A 20,280-nucleotide genomic window follows, 5' to 3' on the forward strand; every position below is an offset into this window, starting at 1 on the left:
CTGGACTCGTTCGCATCATCCTTCCTCAATGATCTGCCAGAGCTGGATGTCATTCCCGCGGTAAATTGGTAAGCTGTCAGTGAAATTATATTTTTCTTAAGAGAGATTTCTTTTTTAATCTGGTGTTTCCTATATCTTTTCTGGTATGCTGGTGGCTTTATCCTTGTGTCTATTAAATGCCAGATGTTTATTTTTACATGGTTTCTCCACCACACCTGCAGATCCAGATGTGTGTGGAAATGCACCAGATGGTGAAAGATGTGACTGAGCTGTCTAGACACAACTACGTTACCATCCAGAGTTACCTGGACCTGCTCCACATATTCTACCCTCTCATCGTGCAAAAGAAACAAGTGGTGCACACCAAATTATTGCATTAGACGACAGCCTGGACAAGTTCCCGCCACCATGGTTTTATGAATGGTTTAGTGCATAAAGTATTGGAAATTGGGTATCTGACTTTGACAGAAGTTGCCAGAAGAATGCAGAAAGAGCCCATCGAAAGCCACTTACTACCATTCAGAATTGGAATCGTATTTATTGGCCAAGTATAAGAGCAAACACATTTAATTCGGGTCAGTGGTGTTTCTCATGCATAAAACAATATACAGTATAGTCTAATAATCTTATATACGGAAAAATACAAAGATTACAGATTACAGAAGATTGTGTCTCTGAGCAATATACTTAACCCTGATTTGCTCCAGTAAACTAGTCATTGTGATTAGTAACCAGCTTAATATAATAATGAACGTGAACACTGCCTTTTTATTGCGTTTTGAGCAGATTGCCCTGAACATGGCAGCTCTGCCGTGGTGCTTTATTTCCTTCTATGACCTGACCTCTATCTTCTCCCAGGAGTGTAATAATGGGCTGGATGTTTTGAAGCTGAGTGACCAGGACTTCTCGCGCACACTGGAGAAATCCATTAGCTCCGGCGAGCCCTGTCTGCAAGAAAGACGTTGGCGAAGACCTGGACATTGACTTATTACCCATGTCTGAATTGTTTCAGACATTCAAGCAACAGGGCGGCACGGTCCTGAAACTTGGAGACACGGCCATTTCAACTAAAGTCACCCTCATAAACTTCAGGCCAACACCAGGGTACTGACTGCATGTTTTAATCCTGTAGACTTGTAGTCTATGTGTCTATTGATGCAACTGCTCTATTTGTTGTTATTTCTACCACATTTTGCCCACCTCTAACCCCATATTTCCTGCTGTGCAGGCTCTGGGGGAGGCAAACACAAGGATCTCCCAGCAGCTGACACATCAGGAGACATTATATACTCATGAACACCGACATACACAATCAGGTGATCATGGTGACATCAGTCAGACTCCATATGACAATAACAAAGCAAACTGCACATTTTCAAAACAGTGGCAATCATGGTCACAATGACGTATTTTGTTTGCAAAAGGCTCTAACCATACCAAAACAGTCAACATATGCGACAAAAGTTTATAGACACAAGGACACAAGGATATGTATGTGCAGTATGAGCTCTTCCAATCAATCGTTACAAAACTTCACAACAAAATACAGCACTCGGTGCACCATTGCCTGCCATTGTAGTCTTTTAGATTTCATTCCAGTGCCAATTAGTGTCTTTCCTGACAACAATTGGATTGAGTTGGATCCAGAATCAGAAATTCTTTGATGCTAATTTGATTGATTCCATGCCATTTTTTTCTTTTCAGAGCACATGTTATGTAGCGTGTAACCGTCCACATCACAAGCACAAGCTGGTGGTCATTCACTTCTTGGAGGAGACTGATAAAGAGATCAGCGAGATAAAGTTGTCGGTGAATGCCTGTATCATTGCTTTTTGGACAACTATGTTCCTTAATTAATTTGCACTATAGTTTAATTTGATTTGTCTTGTATATGAGTATCTTATGTTTGTGTATATCTTGTACACTTGACAAGAAAAAAATGTCATACCAACACATTTTTATGATGTTAATAATCAACTTAAAAAAAAAATATATATATATATATAAAAAACCAAAATATAATATAACAACATCAATAAACGTTGTAAAACTTTTTCTATGCACTCACAGAATCAGAAAAGATTTAATGAAGACACGCCGCACTGCTGCTATGCAGTAGCAGTAATTTATCATGTACTATTTCTATTAAAGTCTCTTCATATCAACAACTGCAGCCAACAACTTTCTACCACACTAGTCTTTTACAAGATTTAAATGAATATTTCATCCAGGTCTGATTCCATGTTACGTCCTGGGCTATGGCCAAGAACTTAAAAAAAGGGGATGAGGAAGGGAAACGTTACAAACATTTTTACCAATGTCAATATACAAAAAGAAATACAATTAATACAAAGACAAAGCAAAGCAGTCAGGCCACTAAGAAGTGTAGGATAGACTGCTACTGCAAACATGGTGTCTGTCTTGCATATTTTACCCTTCTCCTCAGCGGACCCATGGCATCTTTAAAAGTCCCACTCTGACTGGAGCACGAATCAGCGTCAGGAATGGGAGGAGTTCTGTAATTACAGGCTCCTCCTACAAAATAGAAAAACAGAAACAGCACCTCACATGATCATTTGGTCTGTGCAGTTAAAAATTAATGATCTTTATCAGAATAATTGATTAAAAGTACAAATGTTACAATTTAACTTTTAGAGCTTATGCATTCCAGAGAGAATGATGCAGAAGTTGGATTTGCAGGATCCCTTAAAATCACACATTAAAAGTGAAGTACTTCTCATTAGGAAACACTGCAGTACAGCAAACGGTGACACAACGAAATGTGTCCTCTGCTTTTAACCATCACCCTTAGTGAACAGTGGGCAGCCATGACAGGCACCAAGGGAGCAGTGTGTGGGACACTAGTGCCGAATAAAATATTTCCAGATATATCCACATGCTCCTGTTTATTACCCATTCCTCAAAAAAACGAGACTGAAGATGAGAAGAAATTATGCTGAACCATTGTTTTCCTCTGAGGACTCTTCTCTCATGGCAGCAGCACACGTCACCACAGATACCACCGTTCACCCGTTCAGGCACAAGATAGACATGACCAGACCAGGGTCTAAGGTGGGATGGGACCATACCAAAGAACTCTTCTGTACTCAGAGTTACATTTATGTCAGAGGTCCAGACCTGGGGCGCATGTTCTCAGGAGTGGGACGCTGAAGGTGCACTGGGGCTGGCTACCATTACAACCATGGAGCATGGACAATCTTGCCACAGCTCGCATCAATGTTCCATCCTGGATGAGCTGCACTACCTGAGCCACTTGTGTGGGTTGTCGGTTTTGCTTCCTAAGTGGACCGTTTGATTTCACAGAAGTGTGATTTATTTAAAATTATGTTAGGTGTTCCCTTTATTTTTTGGGCAGGATTGAGGTTTTTTTTTAATTACTAGTAATTTCACATTCTTGTCTCATGACTTTTGGTCTTGAGCTCATCTTTTGCTTTCTCCTCTGGCTCAGCACCACAGCATATCAATAGCATATCAATATCATATCGGTGCTACACCTTTATCGTTTCTGCCCGATCAGTAGGCATTCTTCTGTCTCAAAAGGAAGGGCGACTAGGGGTTTTTTGAGTCGAGAGGTTTGTGAAATGTAAGCTTGAGAGAGAAGTCTGTGGGAAAGGACATAGGATGCAGTAGAAGAACATCAATACAATTCAAAAAACAATGAACCGACTTCAAAAGATGCCAAAATTACCCCCTCACAGTCCTTGAGTCCCTCTGCCACTCAGACAAACCGTATTCATTCATGTCTTTTATTTTCCCAATGATGAGAGTAAAATTACAGAGGTAACAGTGGAGGCGTATTGTTAACAGGCTCTTTTCAACCAGGCCTTTTAATTCTTCTCTCAGACATTTTCATGTCGTTAAAGTGATATCAGCCCGAGTTCACAAGGTACAAAGCATGAAACCTGTTTCGGTTTACAGATAGCATCAAGCAGCAATTACTTTCACCTCAAATACTTGTTCCCTGTCCTTGCATCATGGTATAAAAATAGTAACTTGAAACTTTTCTTTGCTCTGAATGGAGAGTGGCCAGTGGTGATGCAGCATGTAAAGGATCATTATCACCCCCCCTCTGCCTCTCGGGCCAAGTCTGATGGTTGCTGCCGATAGGTTTATTGCTGGCCAGTCATACTGGCATGACTTGTGGTGGGCACCCATTCAGCCATTCATGTCTTGAGAACTTTGTGTCCCTGGTTACTGACATGTCCTTATCTGAGGCCACAGCTAATTGCTCGGTCCCCAGAACACCCACACTGTCTGCATGCAGCTTCCCAGAAGCCATCTGATAAGAGAGGAACAGAGCTTGTCTATGGGACAGGACACGCAGGGACAAAAGGACTTTCTGATGTTCAATTGCTCTTTCAGCCACTCGCACGTCCTAGATGACCTACATGACTGTGGCAAGACAATGAGTTGAACACAAGGGATTGAATGACGTATGTTTGCCATGACGAGCGAACAGTGTTCCAGAATCTACAAGGTCTTTGTTAATAATCTGGAGATGAATTTTATTCTAGCCAAATTAAGTTTATTTTTTGCTGGCTGATAAATCATACAGACAGTTGTGTGAACGGCCCTTATGGAATAAAATTAAAAAACACGATGTCCAGTCATCCCTTGCAGAAGAAATGACATGGTACATTCATATTCCCAGTCATGAGGGGGTTGAGGCTGATCCCAGCGCATTGTGGGTGCAGACAGTGGAAGTTCCCTGGAGAGGGTGCTAGTCCAACACATGGAATTATTGAAGTTAAACTTAATTCACAACATTAACTTTCAACACCAATGCAAGCATTTGTTGCATTAAGCGTTCATATTAATATTCAATGGAAAAGTGCAAAGAACTATGAAAATGATCTCATTTAGAAATATAGATGTAACCATTGCAGAACCCTGTTTCTGAATGAAGCATTGGCTAATTTCACCCAAAGGCCTAATTTCATTTTAGAGAACATGAGAGAACGTTCAATTAAACAAAGAGGAAAACGAGATCTAATAAGTGTGCAAAAAAAGAGTGGCTTTCAAGATCATTTGATATCATGGCTGTAATAAAACAGATTATCACCAGAGGAAGAGCAGATCATTTAGTTTGATGTGAAGTGATTGTCATTGTGAAACACTGCAGCACAGCACATGGTGACAAACAAAATGTGTCCTCTGCCTTTAACCATCACCAGTGAGCAGTGGGCGGCCATGACAGTTGCCCGGGGAGCAGTGTGTGGGGACGGTGCTTTGTTTGGTGACACCTCAGTGGCACCTTGGCGGCTCAGGATTCTAACCTTACCTGCTAGGCCAACCACTGCCCCTACGTTTGCTGCAGATTATAGATTTATTATCAATGCCAGGCAACATCCGATTATACTGACTCCAGCTAATAAAATGTATTCTACTGAAAAAGGAACATTCAATATTTATAAAATATAGAGCTTTAATTTATTAGTCAGCAACAACAATGAAAAGGGGAAAAGTCATTTACATGAGTCATTACAATAACATCACCTAAGCATTTAGTCTCAAGAAACTCATGACTAATGTAAAAAAAACATATACACACACAAAGTAAATCTATAGAAGACACATAAAAAAATACCAACAATTTGTACAACTGTTTTCTCTTATCCCTCCTCCTTATTAACACAAGTTGTTCCACTGGCCAGAAACAGTGGTAGATTTAATTTACGGTAAATTTCATCTACGGTGAAGTATCTGGAGCTTCTCCTCATTTCGAGGAATGTAGTAGTACTTCCTCCGTTGGTGTTCATTGTGAAGATGCACCATGTCTTCTGCATAAAGTTATTTTACACAAAACCTCTGAACTGAAGAAACAGAGTTTTTTTGTTTCAGTTTTACAGTACAAATACACATTCATGCATACAATGAAAAGCCAGCTTCCCAATATTTTGGTTAGTTCAAAACTCTATTAAAATGGTTCTGTTGTATATAATCATAGTCTTTCCACACAAAGGCATTTAATGCATTGACTCGATACTTTACAGGTTTTCTGCTTTCTGAAATGCTAAACCAATGAGGATGTGAATCAAAGTGGCAATTTATTCTGGCTAAAGTGTAAATCCCTCAATGGTTTTGGACATTTAGCTCCATAACGTTAAACTTATAACGTTTACTTAAAGTTTACTTGTTTAACTACCTACAGGATTGCAAAAGTAACACCTCAGATCCCTTACATGCACATTTTCATATGATACACTGAACAAAATCTCCCCTTTTCCTATGACAGATTCTCAGGTCCTTGCAGTCTATGAATAAATATATTGCTGCAAACATTGGTGTGAAATGTCTTGTGCTGTAAGTCTGTATTTGGGGAAAATTACGCGTAAACCGCAGTGATTCACTAATACAAGGAACACATCTGTGCATGTAAACTCTAATCTCTGAGAAACAAATCTACTTTTACATAGAAACTGCATCTTAAACAAGGAGCAAAGACATTCCGTCTTCACGTTCTAGGTGCAACTCATTATCATTAGTATCCAAGGAACGTAAAACTCAATATTGTGCTTGCAATTCCAGAAAGGAACACACGGTGGTGCTCTATTCATCATCATCATTGAAAAGAAACAGAGCTGACTGAAGTGTTCCCAATCTCAATTTGTCTAGAAATATTATACATGAATGTATATAAAAAAACATTGCTGACAGTGTACATGTTTGGAAGAGCAGTAGAAATGAACGATGAAGATGAATCCAGTGGAAAATTTGTGTATATAAAAAAAGAAGAAAATGGAACTGCTTAATCTTCCACGTGTAAAGCTGCACATGGATGCAGACAGAACCCATTCCTAAAAAAAACATGAAACTTCCAGGTGCTTCTCCACAGAGGCTGGCATCAGCTATCTCCACTCTGCAAATCTTTGTGACTTTACGAGTCCCTGCAATGTTCTGGGACAGCTGGATCAGAAAAAATGTCCTCCTCCCCATCTCCTCTATTCCATTTCCCTGCATTTATAACCCTTCGCAGTCCATCTTTACAGGAGAATACAACAGCATACACATTATAGGTCGACATAATAGAGAACAGAAAATTTGATTTTTTTTTTGCAATAACAACATTAATAAAAAAAAAATAATAACAATATTTGCCCGTAAGTTACCTATACACAAAGCATTCTTTTTATATTTAAGTACAAAGAAATCCACAGAATGATATTATATACAACCTACAATAAATACTGTGTATCATATGATATTAACTGTTGAAAGGAACATCCGTGTGTTTTTTGTTGTTTTTTGGAAGTTCATTATTTTATTTTCTTATCCAAGTCTTTCCCAAGCTCAGTGGGCTCCTGTCAAGCAGTAGACTGTCCTCCGATTTCCTCATGTCTCCACTTCCTCAGTTTCCTCATTGTGATGTCTGCGATTGCGCGGCTTCTTCTGCTCCTTCAGCTCCTTCAGGTCTTTGGCCTTGATGGTCCCCAGCATAGGTTCTCCCAGCTGCCAGTAGTCCTGGCAGTACTGGTTGATGAGGCCCATCTCCGGCTGGCTCAGGATGGTGAGCAGGTCCTTGTATTGGCCTGCGTTGGGCGTCCACGCGCTGGACTGGGGGGAGGTGGCCGCGGGCCTACCGGTCTCCACCAGAACGTTGTTGACGGCATGACTCGACAGCACCACAAGCTGCAGCTTAACCAGCATGTGCTTGAAGTTCTTCTCAGTGGCAGTGCAGACATATATGCCAGAGTCTGAGGTCTGCAACGAGCGCAACAACAATCCCTGCTCGGTCTTTAGTATCCTCCCATCAGAACGCACCTAAGAGACAGAAAGAATTTATATCAGTTATAAATGATTCAACATCAACATCATCAGATCTGACATTTCAACTGGAAAGATTGTGTTAAAACTCAATATCTGAAACAATTACACACCAACAAAAAGTATATTTCGTTTCTTCTCTTCAGCATAGAGATAATTACATTTACATTTACAGCATTTATCAGACGCCCTTATCCAGAGCGACTTACAATCAGTAGTTACAGGGACAGTCCCCCTGGAGCAACTTAAGGTTAAGTGTCTTGCTCAGGGACACAATGGTAGTAAGTGGGATTTGAACCTGGGTCTTCTGGTTCACAGGCGAGTGTCTTACCCACTAGGCTACTACCACCTTACTACCACCCTACTACCACCCAATTGTCCAGTGGGTCATTTGTTCCTGAAAATGCCTTAACTAGTTAACATGGTGCTGTGCATGTCCATGTTAACAAATGGCTTTACCAGAATACAATAGGTCATTTTAATTAATAGAAACTGATTGAATGGAATCTTCAAAACCAGAATGAATTCAACTGGATCAAAAGAGCGACTGGAACAAGTCTAAAAATAAGGGACTGAGATAGACATTTCTCTCATAAAAAAGGAGCAGGGCTAAAGCAGAACCACTGGCGTTCTTGAAAGCTGATAAGTTGCTCTATAGACTTGCAGTCTGTCATCCGTATGGAAACACCCTGCCTGATATTTCTGATATCGACTGTCAACAATCCCTCCAAGCCTCATAACTTAAAAATTAGTTCCATTCACTCATTCCTGGTCCGGATGATCATTTTCCATTGTTTGGATCTTTCCACGAGTCGTGAGTCTGATTAAGGTGTTGACAGATTTATGTTGGGTCGGGTAGATCCAGGATTTGGATAAATGAGGCATGCTAACTGGAAAGCCTCTGGTATCATAAGGGCACCTCTTTACAATTGGAAAAAATTGTGGTTTCCTTAGACAGGTACTTATCACTTCTTTTCTGTTTTTTAATTAGAGAAGGATATCTTCTGAAAATGTACACATCACATCTAGCTCAATGTGAGTGTGTGGAATCACTGTCCAAAATCCTGTAATCTTCACCTCCTTTCTGCGATCATTGCTGTCTCTGTGAAGATGCCACTTGATCAGTGCATGTGGAGACCTGGCCTGACACTCCAGGAAGGTGGTGCTGCCCTCCACACCATACTGCACCATCTCCAGAGTGTTCTTATTAGCTGAATGGCATAAAGACAAGGTGTTCAGGGACAAAGCAGGAAACGCAGTTATGTTTTGATTAGGCGATGTGGACTTACTGTTAGAGTTGTAGCCCCGGCATTGTCGGATTGGGTTGCCATACTTAACATCCTGTCTCCGGCTGCGTCTGAAGGGCAGTCAACATTTTTAAATAAAAAATTTAAGTAAATAATCACTGAGGCCTAGAGGACTTCATTCATATATGTATAAATAGTGTAGAAGTAAACTGATATACTGAAGAAAATGTAATCTTATGGAAGCTCCTTGTCATCCTGAAGTAAGGCTGCTGGTCAGCAGCTCGGACGCTCACCTCTTTTGTGATGCCGAGTACCGGGAGCAGGATTTCCCATCCCAGGCGCAGTACGGATCTCTGGCCAGGCAGCAGTCGGCACATGCCTCCCCATAGACGTCGCAGCGGTGGAGGGCCAGGTGGGTTACACCCACGCCTGATGCCACATAGAGCTGTTGCTGTAAGCAGAGAAAGGAACGGTCATATGTCAGAGGCTTTCACACTTCTCATGACAAAGGCTAACTGTGGTTGTAGCTCCATGAAATTCCAAATAATTTCATTAAACAGTTATGTAATGTTACAGTAACAGTAATGTTTTATTGTTTAATTTACTGCATACTATGGAGCCCCAGAAATTGTCAGTATGGGATAAATACTGTAACTGTAAATCATAGAGAAACTGTAAATCATAGAGACAGACAATGGCATTTATATATGAGCTCTTCAGATTTTTTAGCATTTTATTGGCATGGAAGTTATCAAATATTGAATTCATACCCTTTTAGATGATATTTTCATAGTCGTAATTGCAGTCGGAGCCTGTAAAAAAAAGAAAAAATATATATATGGTTGTTATGAGACAAAAATAATGCAATATGTCAGTGTATGAAATAAATAGGTCCCACTATACCTTAAACACCTCCACCTCCTCCAGAACAAGCTCCTCGGTCTGCAGGTCATCCTTGGGCAGAACAATGACCTTCTGGACAGTCCCTCTGTCTGTTGACCATAAAACAATGGGTCACATGCACTGGGGACATGGGTCAAATTTCCTGTACTAAAGCCACTCATTCCTGTTAAGATCAGATTGTTCTGCCAAATAAAAAAAAACTTTCTGGATCCTCCTTTACATTCCTCCTTATTGTTCTCTTTGTCATTATCGTCTCATTATGTTCCCATCTGCCACTTTTTGCTCTTTTGGTGTGCATCTCTGTAATGGCGCATTAAGGTATGTGCCCCTGCCACGCCCTGCCGAGCGGCATGTTTGGTTTCTGCAGTGGAACATTCCAGACTGAACTTTACTTGGGATTTATTATGACTGCAGCGCCAGGCTTAAACTCAACAGTGAACACACTTTAATGACAGGAGCTGAAAGGACAGGAATTTCACTGACTCCAGGCACATTGGGGCAAGAAGCATGCAAATACAAACCTATTAGTCTTTCAGAACTCATCTCAGAAGCAAAAGCAGGAGCACAAAAAAACTATTTGTGGTGTACAAGGTCCTGCATGTTCTCTAAGAATGATGTAACCACCCCAGATTACATTTCTACATGCCCAAGAGTAAAAGATAAAACTGATGGATTCTAAAAACCAGGGCTCCTTTGCTCCCCAGGCTCAGCATTCAAAGCTTTTATCCGAAATGAACCGTGTAAAGGGCTAGCATCCATCTCTAAAAAGGGTCTGATGAATTCATCCCTCTGATTAATGTTCAGGAGTAAAAGTCGATTTTTGCCAGGGTTGTTTGTGCCTCACGGTGAGGGCTGAGGTCCTGCTCCTGTTCGAACTCATGCAGATCAGGTATGAAAATCTAAAATAAACCTATAAAAAGTTACTGTAGCAACTTTACCTACCATTGGTGTATTTATACAACATAGAAATATGCAAGTGGTGTGTCAAGTTCTGTAACTAATGGCTAAAGAAGGACATCAGTGTAGATTATTAACTCACCGGTGCCCAGGAAGAGAACTTCATAGTTGCCATCTGCAGCTGTCACTTGATCCACTGTGATGGTGGTGAACTCATAGTCCACGTTGGTTCTGACCACTAGGGGGCGCTTGTGCACTGGATAGACAGCATTGTACATGGTGGGATGGTTGCGCATGAAGTTGATGACTTCGTCGGGGTAGTCCTTAGTGGACTTCATGTTGGGGGTGAAAGTTCCTCCGGGGCACTAATGGAAAAATACTCCAATTACGTCACAGTCATCTAAGGTCACGGCAACTTTAAATCTCAAAAAATCCTGCCCCCCGGGGGGAGATTACACTACCAAGAGACATTTTGAAGAGTCATTCTAATGGGACTAGTGGTGAAGCTTGATTTGCAGATGGACAGATGGTTTCTATTTGAAGTGAACGCCAATGTGAAGGCCAGCTTGACTGGGAATATCTGGAGCAGGATGAGACTCACCGTGCCTGGGCGAGGGTAGGGAATTTTGCCACTGTATGCCACCCACTGGTAGTTTGGGCCCTCCTTGTGAGCAAAAGGCCCATTGAACACCATTCGGATATCCGCCATAGAGTAGACGCAGACTGCTGAGCCTTTGAACACAGAACTGTGGAGATAAAGAATAACAGTTTAGATCCTGAAAGTTAGCAGCAGTCACAGTAAATGTCCCATCACCCAGCAGCCTTTATAATTTTAGTTTACAGGTCAACCAGGGCTTCTCACCTACTTTAGACAAGTTAACTGCACTTATCACAGCCATACATTCTGACATACAGCTTTGTGGTTACAACACAGTTCACTAGAAGCATATTCCATGCGTTTAGGAATTTATGAAAATAGATGGATAGGCTATCAGATACATGAAGTAACTGATTTATTTTACAGGCTCTGCTGTCTATTTTAAAAACAAATTTGCAGTGAATTCAGAATCTCTGAGGATGTCTTTACCGGAGGCCTTGGTGCTGTGGTGATGAATGATATTTTTGTTGGGGACAATAAGCTATTAAATGAAATAATGTTTGCTCACCCGGAGACTGAGAAAACACCATAGATGACGGGATTTTTCGTGTCCTGGGTGGGTTGGATGTACACATCTCCTGAAGCATGAAGAAAAAACAAATCTGTTCATTAGACACAAGCTAAAAAAAAAGACTAATGACTGAGCAGCACTCAGTAGCAATGGGTGTAACTCCAGTGATAAGACACACTATTATCCTTTTTTATGTTTAGGTGGGGTGCATTGTGGGACGAGGAGGGATGAGGCTAAAGGAGCATTCAACAGCCACAGGAAAATGAAAAATGACACCATCCATGCATAACTGAGTCATAATCCCCTGAAGGAAACAGAATCTTTACATCAGTTGTACAACCTTTACTCACAGTAGGTCTTAGAGGTCAAAGGTCATATGCAAACAATAGAAAATAGCATTTGAATAGGTCACACCCAACATCTCACTTCTGAGCATTGCGACTCCACATTCTGTCTTTAACTGTGTTCACTGTGCAATAGTAGCATCAAGGGAGCTTAAAATAAAAAAGTGAGCTAAATGTAAGAAATAAATATCAGAGGAAGAGGCCCAGACTCTTGGCAGAGGTTCAAAGTAAAGCGAATGCAAGGAGAATATGCACAGCAAGTGGTGGCAGTGTAAGTTTTGTGGGAAACGCCATGGCTGCTATGAGATAATATTACTGCACGATCACCTGAGACCGCTCTTCAGCAGAACAGTGACACGAGTACTTGATGAATGGCTGGCTCCCCACGTCCTGCTTCTCAGACCAGGAGGAGAACCACAAGAATGGCATTTCCCAGACCGACCCCCACCACCACGCTTGCACACTGTCAGCTTTGGGGTGGAGGGGGACTCTGAGTGAAATGCTATACAATAATATTGCCAATGAGATTTAATTAGAGACATTTTGACCTCTGGATGGGAGTCTGAATTAGGTTTGATTATACTCTAGTGACTAGGAAACAGCAAATGAGAATAAATAAATAAATTTTTCCTTCTTCTGCCCCATGTGAGCTGGAAACTTTATGCACTATATACAGCCGAACAGGGACTCCAGGGCGGCAGTAAATGTTGACGTTCAGTAAAAAACTACTCTTCTACTCTGGCAACAGAACAACAAGACGCTGTTATTACACCCTGACCCATGGAAATAGAATGATGATTCAAGATTCAAAGCCATACTAAATGAATATTTTAAAAGTTGTTAAAAATAAAAGAGGGAGAAAAGAGGTTATTGCTCATTTCCATAATGTATATGGCACGTAACCAGGCACCTCTACAAGCTGCCTCTAGCCAGTCAGGAAATAGTGTGGCTGGCAGAATGTTGAGTGTGAGGACGGACCAGACAGATGAGGTGAGCACGGTCCACGTCCTGGAGGCGGCCCGGGGTACATCCATGTGGGACTGTATAAGTGAGTGTGTGCACGCATGTGCCAGGTGCCACTCAAGCGTCCCTCCGGGGAGCCTCTGCGGCCGCATTCTCATTCTGACAGCGGCAGGGATAACGAGGGAAGGAGAGGTGAGCTGCATATGGTTCTTGTTCCTCTTTAACCCCACACGTTCATGGTGATACCAAGGCGCAGGGGCCCTGGAGGTACACCATCATTGTTACCCTTGGCAGCCTGTGACTACACAGTTGGCTTATTGGGATGCTGTATGTCATCTGCAGTTATTTGCCATAAAGTGAAACCATGAAAAGCAGCACCAAGTTTGGGAGAAAACTTGCGAACCAGTTTCAAGATACAGCAAGTTCAGTGTTGGTCTACACACCTATTTGGATAATAATCCTTACAACACCTGCACAGTATAAATGCCATCTCCACATCTACTTTGTCATGCAATAAAAATCTCTACGCATTTTTCAAGAGACACTTTATTTTGGTGCAGTCGCTTTTCAACTCTCCCCTATGACTCCTTTCCCATTTTTCAGGTGTTTTATTAATATATTTCTGTAAATAAGTGCAATTTTTGTGGCTCGGCAGGCAACAAGCTTTCCTTATCTGTTCCACTGTAAGTCTCAAGAGCACCCTCCACTGCTGAGCATGAGCTAGGATATTCTTTTACACAATAAATAAAAGGCCATTTTCAATAAATTGCAGGGTCATTTGGGTTCAGGTTGTCCAACAGAGCCAAACTGTTAACGCTTTCCAACTGTAAAAACTCTCCCCATCTCTCCCACCTTTACCCAGAGGTATTCACACACAATATAGGCACATACGGCTGACATCTGGGTGCTGTGTTTCTCTTAAGATCCTAACAAAGACCCTACGGTCCTCTCGCACACTTGACTAAGTAAAAATGATGTAACATCCAGACATAACCTTGCTGCACCGGAGTATTCTGCCGCTACCTTAACAGATCCGTTCCCGCACAATAAACAAAAAAAAAAAAATCACCCTCTTTTGCATGCTTTTTCATATTTGGCTGTGGAGCAAGTGTCCTTCAACTTATCAGTACTTTTTAAATGTTCTGTCTGGAGACAAGAGTGCCCACTGGGTGTAACTAAGCTAGACAGCGAGCCGAGGGCAACTCTGGCTCGTGTTCATTAGTGGACTTCCACAGCTCATGGCAAGCAGCAGATTTATGACCTTATTAAAGCAATATCCTGAGCCGCGCCACTTGGGTAGAGCCCACGTCCCCACACCCATGTTCACCATGCCTGTACCAACAATAAACCAGCTAATAAACAGCAGCATTAGTTTAATAAGCGCAAGGTGTATTGTTACAATGTCCAGAACCAGGTGAACAAAAAATGACAAACTCTGAACTGGAATAAGTTCCACTAAACCTAAACTACATTATATCACTGAGTCTGCAAATGTGCACAAATGTTTGGTAAGAATAGACATTTTGGACAGATGAGTGACAAATGTTGATGACTTAATTTTGGTTTGACTTAATTTCTCAACCATTTGTGTAACACACTCAGCATCTTCTGGTTAGTGTTAAGTTGTGTTAAAATTGAAGGGGGAGGATGGGCGAGTTAGGGGGTGACAGCAAAAACTAAAAAATAGAAATCCAGCCTGGCTGCCTTGTCAGTTCATCTCTAGTAATCACATCCACACCATCTATGTGAAAAGTATTTTCTCAAAACACCTCCCGACCCCACTGGAACTAGAAAAAAGAGCCCTTTGTTTTAAGATGTCTTTCAAGGAGCCAGTCTTGACAGACTCTTGTGCTTCCTGCGTTTGCACCGCTGGGGAATATGGGCGTAGGGGAAGAAAATAAGAGTGTGAGTGAGTGCTGGGCCCTGGGCAGGTGCTGGACCGGAGCTTAGCGGCTGACTGAGGTTCAGGTCGACATGCAGGGTCAGAGGAGACAGGTGTCATCGCCAGAGCTGCTGCAGACAGTCCCGGTCCCAGCTAGGACAAGCGCCAGTACCAACCAGAAGGTCCGATTGGCGTTCATTCTTGTATAGGACTGTTATAACAGTGGGAGGACACTTACGGAGCTCATCGAAGTGGGTCTCAATCCCATCGGCTCCTGGCACGGAACAGATCAGTCGTGCTTTGAGGAAGGTGCTCCACTTATTAACAAGGCAGCAGTGGCCACCGTCGTCGTTCTGCAGATAGAAAGCACACCGTCACACATGCACACCGTCGTAAACCAAACACAGGTGGACGAGTGCACAATCTGCTCACGCCCTATATTAAAAAACGCATCCGGTTCGAGGCGAGAGCAAATGCTCAGGCCCAGTTAGTAGTGAGGCGGAGGGATGGTAAACACTGTCTCTTCTTATTTAGACTTCTCTCCATCTGCTGTGGAGCGAGTCCAAATTCCAGCATGGCGACGGAGAAGAAGGAAAGCTGTAGATCTGATTTAAAGGCTTACTCCTTAACCGCGGTTTAAGCCGCGTTTGCGGGCTCATGCGATTTGGAAATGGCGCAGCAGTGCACTGCTCTGTCACCGTAGATCACGCTAACGGCCATCATAGTTTCAGAGAGCGACACTTGAAAGTACCGAGAGCCCTGAACTGGAAGTCACACCTCTGATATACTCCTGTTTGGGATTTGAAGTATGTGTTGCGGGTTTTTTGGCTCGGTGCGAGATGCATCCAGATGTGTTTCAGAGAGCAGCGTCTCTGGAGGCCAATAGAAGATGCATTCTGTGGGGATTGGGGGGCATTATAGTGTTTGTGCACTGGGTCACCGCCTGACCTCCTCTCATAAACACAGAGCCGAGCGGATGAGGATTTCAGCCACAAACACACAAAAAGCACATGAACGCACATCAACAAACAAAAAGTATAAACACACACAAGCACGCTGATACCCACATACAATCCGAGTGCACAGCACTCAGCATAAACAGTGGGAGGCCTGCGTGTGTAAACGGAGTCGGAAAGACGCACTGCCGACCCCCGCTTTACGGGAATGTTTGTTTTTTTCCGAGCTGCTCGGTTTGCTGGTGTGGAGGAGGAGAGCTTGGCTGCCTCTACCGAGCTGGCTGGCCAGTAAACTGGAGGAACTGTCTGGTTTTAGGGACATGTGTGATGTGATTTGCTTAGTCACCTACGATCATAAAATGGCCCTTTGTACCAAATGTTCACATTTTCCCCTAGTTGTTGTAACCAGAAAAGGGCAAAGAATTCTAGGGTCAAGGGTCACAGGGTAAGCAGCCTATATTGCACACAGAAAGGTTAAATATACTGTATGTTGAGGATTCCAGCATGTCTGTGTTAAACAAACATCCGCACATTCAGAGGTTCTGGTATTCTCTTATGTATGTGTATTACAAGCATACTGGAAATAATGCAGAATTCCGCCGGAATATTTTCCTGGGAAAATTTCTGGTGTAAAAGTGACAGACTGCAGATTTCACACAGCAAAAAAAAAAACGATCAAGTCTTTCTTCTATTCCACAATGCAAAAATACATTTTAAAATGTCACTTACTATTATTATTATTATTACTGGCATAATATTGTATTGTATTATTCAGGCTCCTGTAAATTGCATTGCTTTTGAGGAAATTTGAGTCATTTCAAAAATGGTTGAAAAGGAGCCTTATTTATCAAGCCATTATGGAGATCTCCTTTCCCCTTACCAGACAAATGCGTCCAATCCTTGACTGAGATTTGAGGCTCTGGCCCATTTCTGATGACTTTTCCCGGAAGAAGAAATAAAGTTTGTCATCGTTTCTCTCCGCGCTGTCAGGTATGAGGTGTACATGAACGAAGGAAGGGTCTGAGCAAGCAAGAAAGAGAGCATGAAGAACAAAATAAAATTGATTAACAATGCAGAACTACAGTACAGTACAGGACATTTATCATGGATAGGGCCAAGTGTTAAATATTAACAAATTGGCTACAGGAGCTGCTGAATGGCCTGTGTTGAAAAATGGCCTGTGTTGAAAAAAAGATAAAATATACTTTGCGAGATGTATGGGGTCAGTAAAGTGCATCGGGGACATTATTAGGCAGCTAGAACCATTCAGAGAGCACAGAGGCTCCAATTACAGCCACTGTACTGGGAACATTATTAGCGTGCTATGTTTTCTCCATGTCCGTTTACCGTTCAGCCATCTGGAGTTGTATTGGTCCGTCCTCATGGCAGCTTGTTTCCCCAGCGTGCGGAAAATAGCCGAGTCTGTTCCCATGAAGTCGATGTAGACCCCAGCGTAAAGCTCTCCATCTTTAGTTGTAGAGACAGGTAAAAAATAAATCAGTCATCATCCTTACATGCTTAAGGAGCGATTCAACCAGTGACTACATTTTACTCCCACTGTTAAGTTAAACATTAGCTCTTAATCGAATTTCAGTTCTTTAATTGTCCTCCATAAAGCCCAATACACATAATAAACCACGCAATACCATTAAGTCGTGATTATATGATTAAGCGAGTGTGTGTGTGCATGCGTGTGTGTGTGTGAGAGAGAGAGAGAGAGAGAGAGAGAGAGAGAGAGAGAGAGAGAGAGAGAGACATGGAACTGCAGTTAAGAATCCAAGTGGCTGGGCGGAAAGCCAGGCTGGATGGCTCAGAAGCAGGTGTCCCAGCATGAAGTAGACAGTCAGGCACAAGGCAGCAGAGAGTGGACAGAGGGGACAGAGCAAAGGCTAGCCTCTAAGGAGGGATGATCTTTAACACGGATTTCATCCCATGTCGTGCTTTAATCCACTAAAGATCTTTCATCCAACCAACATACAGAGACCATGAAGATGGTTCAATGTGATGGGTGACTTTGAGATCTTTGAGAGTCTAATAAACACTTTTACTGGTACTTCTTCCTTGTTAAAGTTCTTTATCTTGCTTTTATGCTTTTATAATATATATTTTAAAAGCACAACAGTTCACTGTAAGGAGTATTTTATGCTTTTTATCCTTTTTTATAATGCATCAGGATGTTGGACAGATTGAACGATGACAATAAAGTTGTCATTTCCAATTTAATTGTAGTTCAAGTTTACACTTATCTACATATACACAGATTAATTAGGCTATATTGATAATCTATACCTTTTTTGCCATTTTCAGTCAAATCACAGTACAAAACTGCTGCTAAAATGAGAGCACACAGCTGTGGATTTACACTGAGCTAGGTGTTCCACCCTGGAGCAATGGGGTCAGGTTCCTGCAACAGCCACAGTGCATTCATATCCCTGCCCAGGCGTGAAGATGACATCATGCTGACACTGCCAGGCTATATCGCTCATAAGGAACTACTCAAGGGAATGTTCTTGAGTTTCCCAGTTACTTGCAAACTGGCATTTCATTTTTAATACAAAGACCACAGGAGATAATCTCAAACTCATCCTGTATTGGATCATGAGAGCTCAAATGACCTGCTGACCTTATTCCATCTGGGATGGAAAAACGAATATTTATGATAAAATATATGACCAGTAATGGCCACTGGCTGCTCTAATTTTAGCCTTTAACACTTTGGCAAAAGGCCATGCTCTTTCATGTGAAGATGGCCATGAAAGTTCCACTGCAATTCACACTGTGGGAACATGCAGAGTGGGGCGACAATGCTGCACAGGCCTGAAGGTCAGCAATAGAACATTTCTAACAAAAGTCTGCAAACTAACTGGTCATTAAACATGGACGCCTTTAGTGGTGGTGGGGTGCCAATTTTAGCAAAGGGACATGAAAGTCCATGGAGCCAGGAGGTCTCACTTGCTGTGAGCTCTGTGGGGACGCAAGATCAACTTTACCAATGTTTTCATTCTAATGTCCAAGGCACACAAGAACAATCGCAGATGGTACTTACTGATCAAAGCTGAGACGCTGTTCAGCTTTGGGTCGTAAGAGCATTTTCCTTTTCCAGAATCCTCTTTGCCTGGCTCCAAATGAAAAATGTAGTCCTGAAACAATACACAGGACACGAATTTAACACTTTACATCAGTGAGGGTGTCTTACGGTATCAGGTAATTCACATATAGTGGATTTCCTGAGCACTATGAGGCATTATGCAGAATGTAATAGAAGATTTCTTCTAGCTCCAGATGGAAATAAAACTGAGGAAATAAAAACGTCAGTTTTTGCAGTGTTTGGCAAGTTCCAGTTTAAACTCCAGTGTCACCACACTCACAGTGTCCCCAGCTCACACCCATGCTCTTTTATTTGATGATAAAGTTGATAAGGTAGACTTTTTTGTAACATAATTTAAATTAAACCATTAAATCGTTACATGAAACATTTCATTTATACAAAAAAAATGTGCAAATGTACTAGTGGCCAGATCACTTGTTACAAAATATTGTATTTGGAGCTATCTACCTGTATTCTCATTTTTTGTCTAATCTGCAAATGAAAGACATTCCTGCATCATTTTTACATTCAGGCAAATATATATAGTATAACCTTCACTGTGTTTTATGAAGCCTGCATGCAGAAGGAAGTGTAGTTTATTCCTGGTTTGCAAAGGAAGGGTTAAAAATGTTCTTCCTGTGGTGTGAACGGCAGCAGGGATGAAACATCTGAGTGATGCTCAGCTATGTGCCTCTATTATCTATGTCTGTGGGGGAACACAACCACCCCATATTTGCACTGGATCCACAGGGCTGGTGCAAGTGTGCGAGCCTAGGGTGCAGCTTAACACACATTCCTTAGGGAGGAGGGAATGCAACATTACAGAACCACCAGACCAGGCTATGGAGTATAGTGAGGTGTTGTACCTCCACCTTTGGAACAATAGTAATATCTACAGACAGCAACTTTTGGTTTGTGGTTTTTCATGCAAAAACAGGCAGATGGCATGAATCCAAAGGATGACAAAAACAACAGAAGCATCTACAAATTTCTACGACACAAGACGCAAACCATGATGAATGGATGACAGACACATCAACTCAACA

The 20,280-nt window shown here is 42.0% G+C and overlaps 1 protein-coding gene across 5 annotated transcripts in view; it reads right to left on the bottom strand.

Annotated features, from left to right (window-relative positions):
- Positions 1-5,426: 5,426 nt before the first annotated feature.
- The window catches only part of sema3fb (sema domain, immunoglobulin domain (Ig), short basic domain, secreted, (semaphorin) 3Fb), a 54,726-nt gene continuing 39,872 nt past the window's right edge, over positions 5,427-20,280 (bottom strand). For 3 of the 5 annotated variants that reach the window (XM_028997794.1, XM_028997792.1, XM_028997796.1), the window contains 13 exons: positions 19,193-19,286; positions 17,494-17,613; positions 17,027-17,166; positions 15,429-15,543; positions 11,999-12,068; positions 11,434-11,578; positions 10,975-11,197; positions 9,936-10,024; positions 9,803-9,844; positions 9,326-9,483; positions 9,075-9,154; positions 8,863-8,996; positions 5,427-7,782 (listed from right to left, as the gene is read on the bottom strand). In XM_028997794.1, the coding sequence (XP_028853627.1) occupies positions 7,354-7,782; positions 8,863-8,996; positions 9,075-9,154; positions 9,326-9,483; positions 9,803-9,844; positions 9,936-10,024; positions 10,975-11,197; positions 11,434-11,578; positions 11,999-12,068; positions 15,429-15,543; positions 17,027-17,166; positions 17,494-17,613; positions 19,193-19,286 (1,839 nt within the window). In that variant the 3' untranslated portion in view covers positions 5,427-7,353. The remainder of the gene's footprint in view (positions 7,783-8,862; positions 8,997-9,074; positions 9,155-9,325; positions 9,484-9,802; positions 9,845-9,935; positions 10,025-10,974; positions 11,198-11,433; positions 11,579-11,998; positions 12,069-15,428; positions 15,544-17,026; positions 17,167-17,493; positions 17,614-19,192; positions 19,287-20,280) is intronic. The other 2 variants (XM_028997795.1, XM_028997793.1) reach the window with 1 other exon arrangement.

The sequence above is a fragment of the Denticeps clupeoides genome, chromosome 12, assembly GCF_900700375.1.
Source record: "Denticeps clupeoides chromosome 12, fDenClu1.1, whole genome shotgun sequence".
Taxonomy (NCBI): domain Eukaryota; kingdom Metazoa; phylum Chordata; class Actinopteri; order Clupeiformes; family Denticipitidae; genus Denticeps; species Denticeps clupeoides.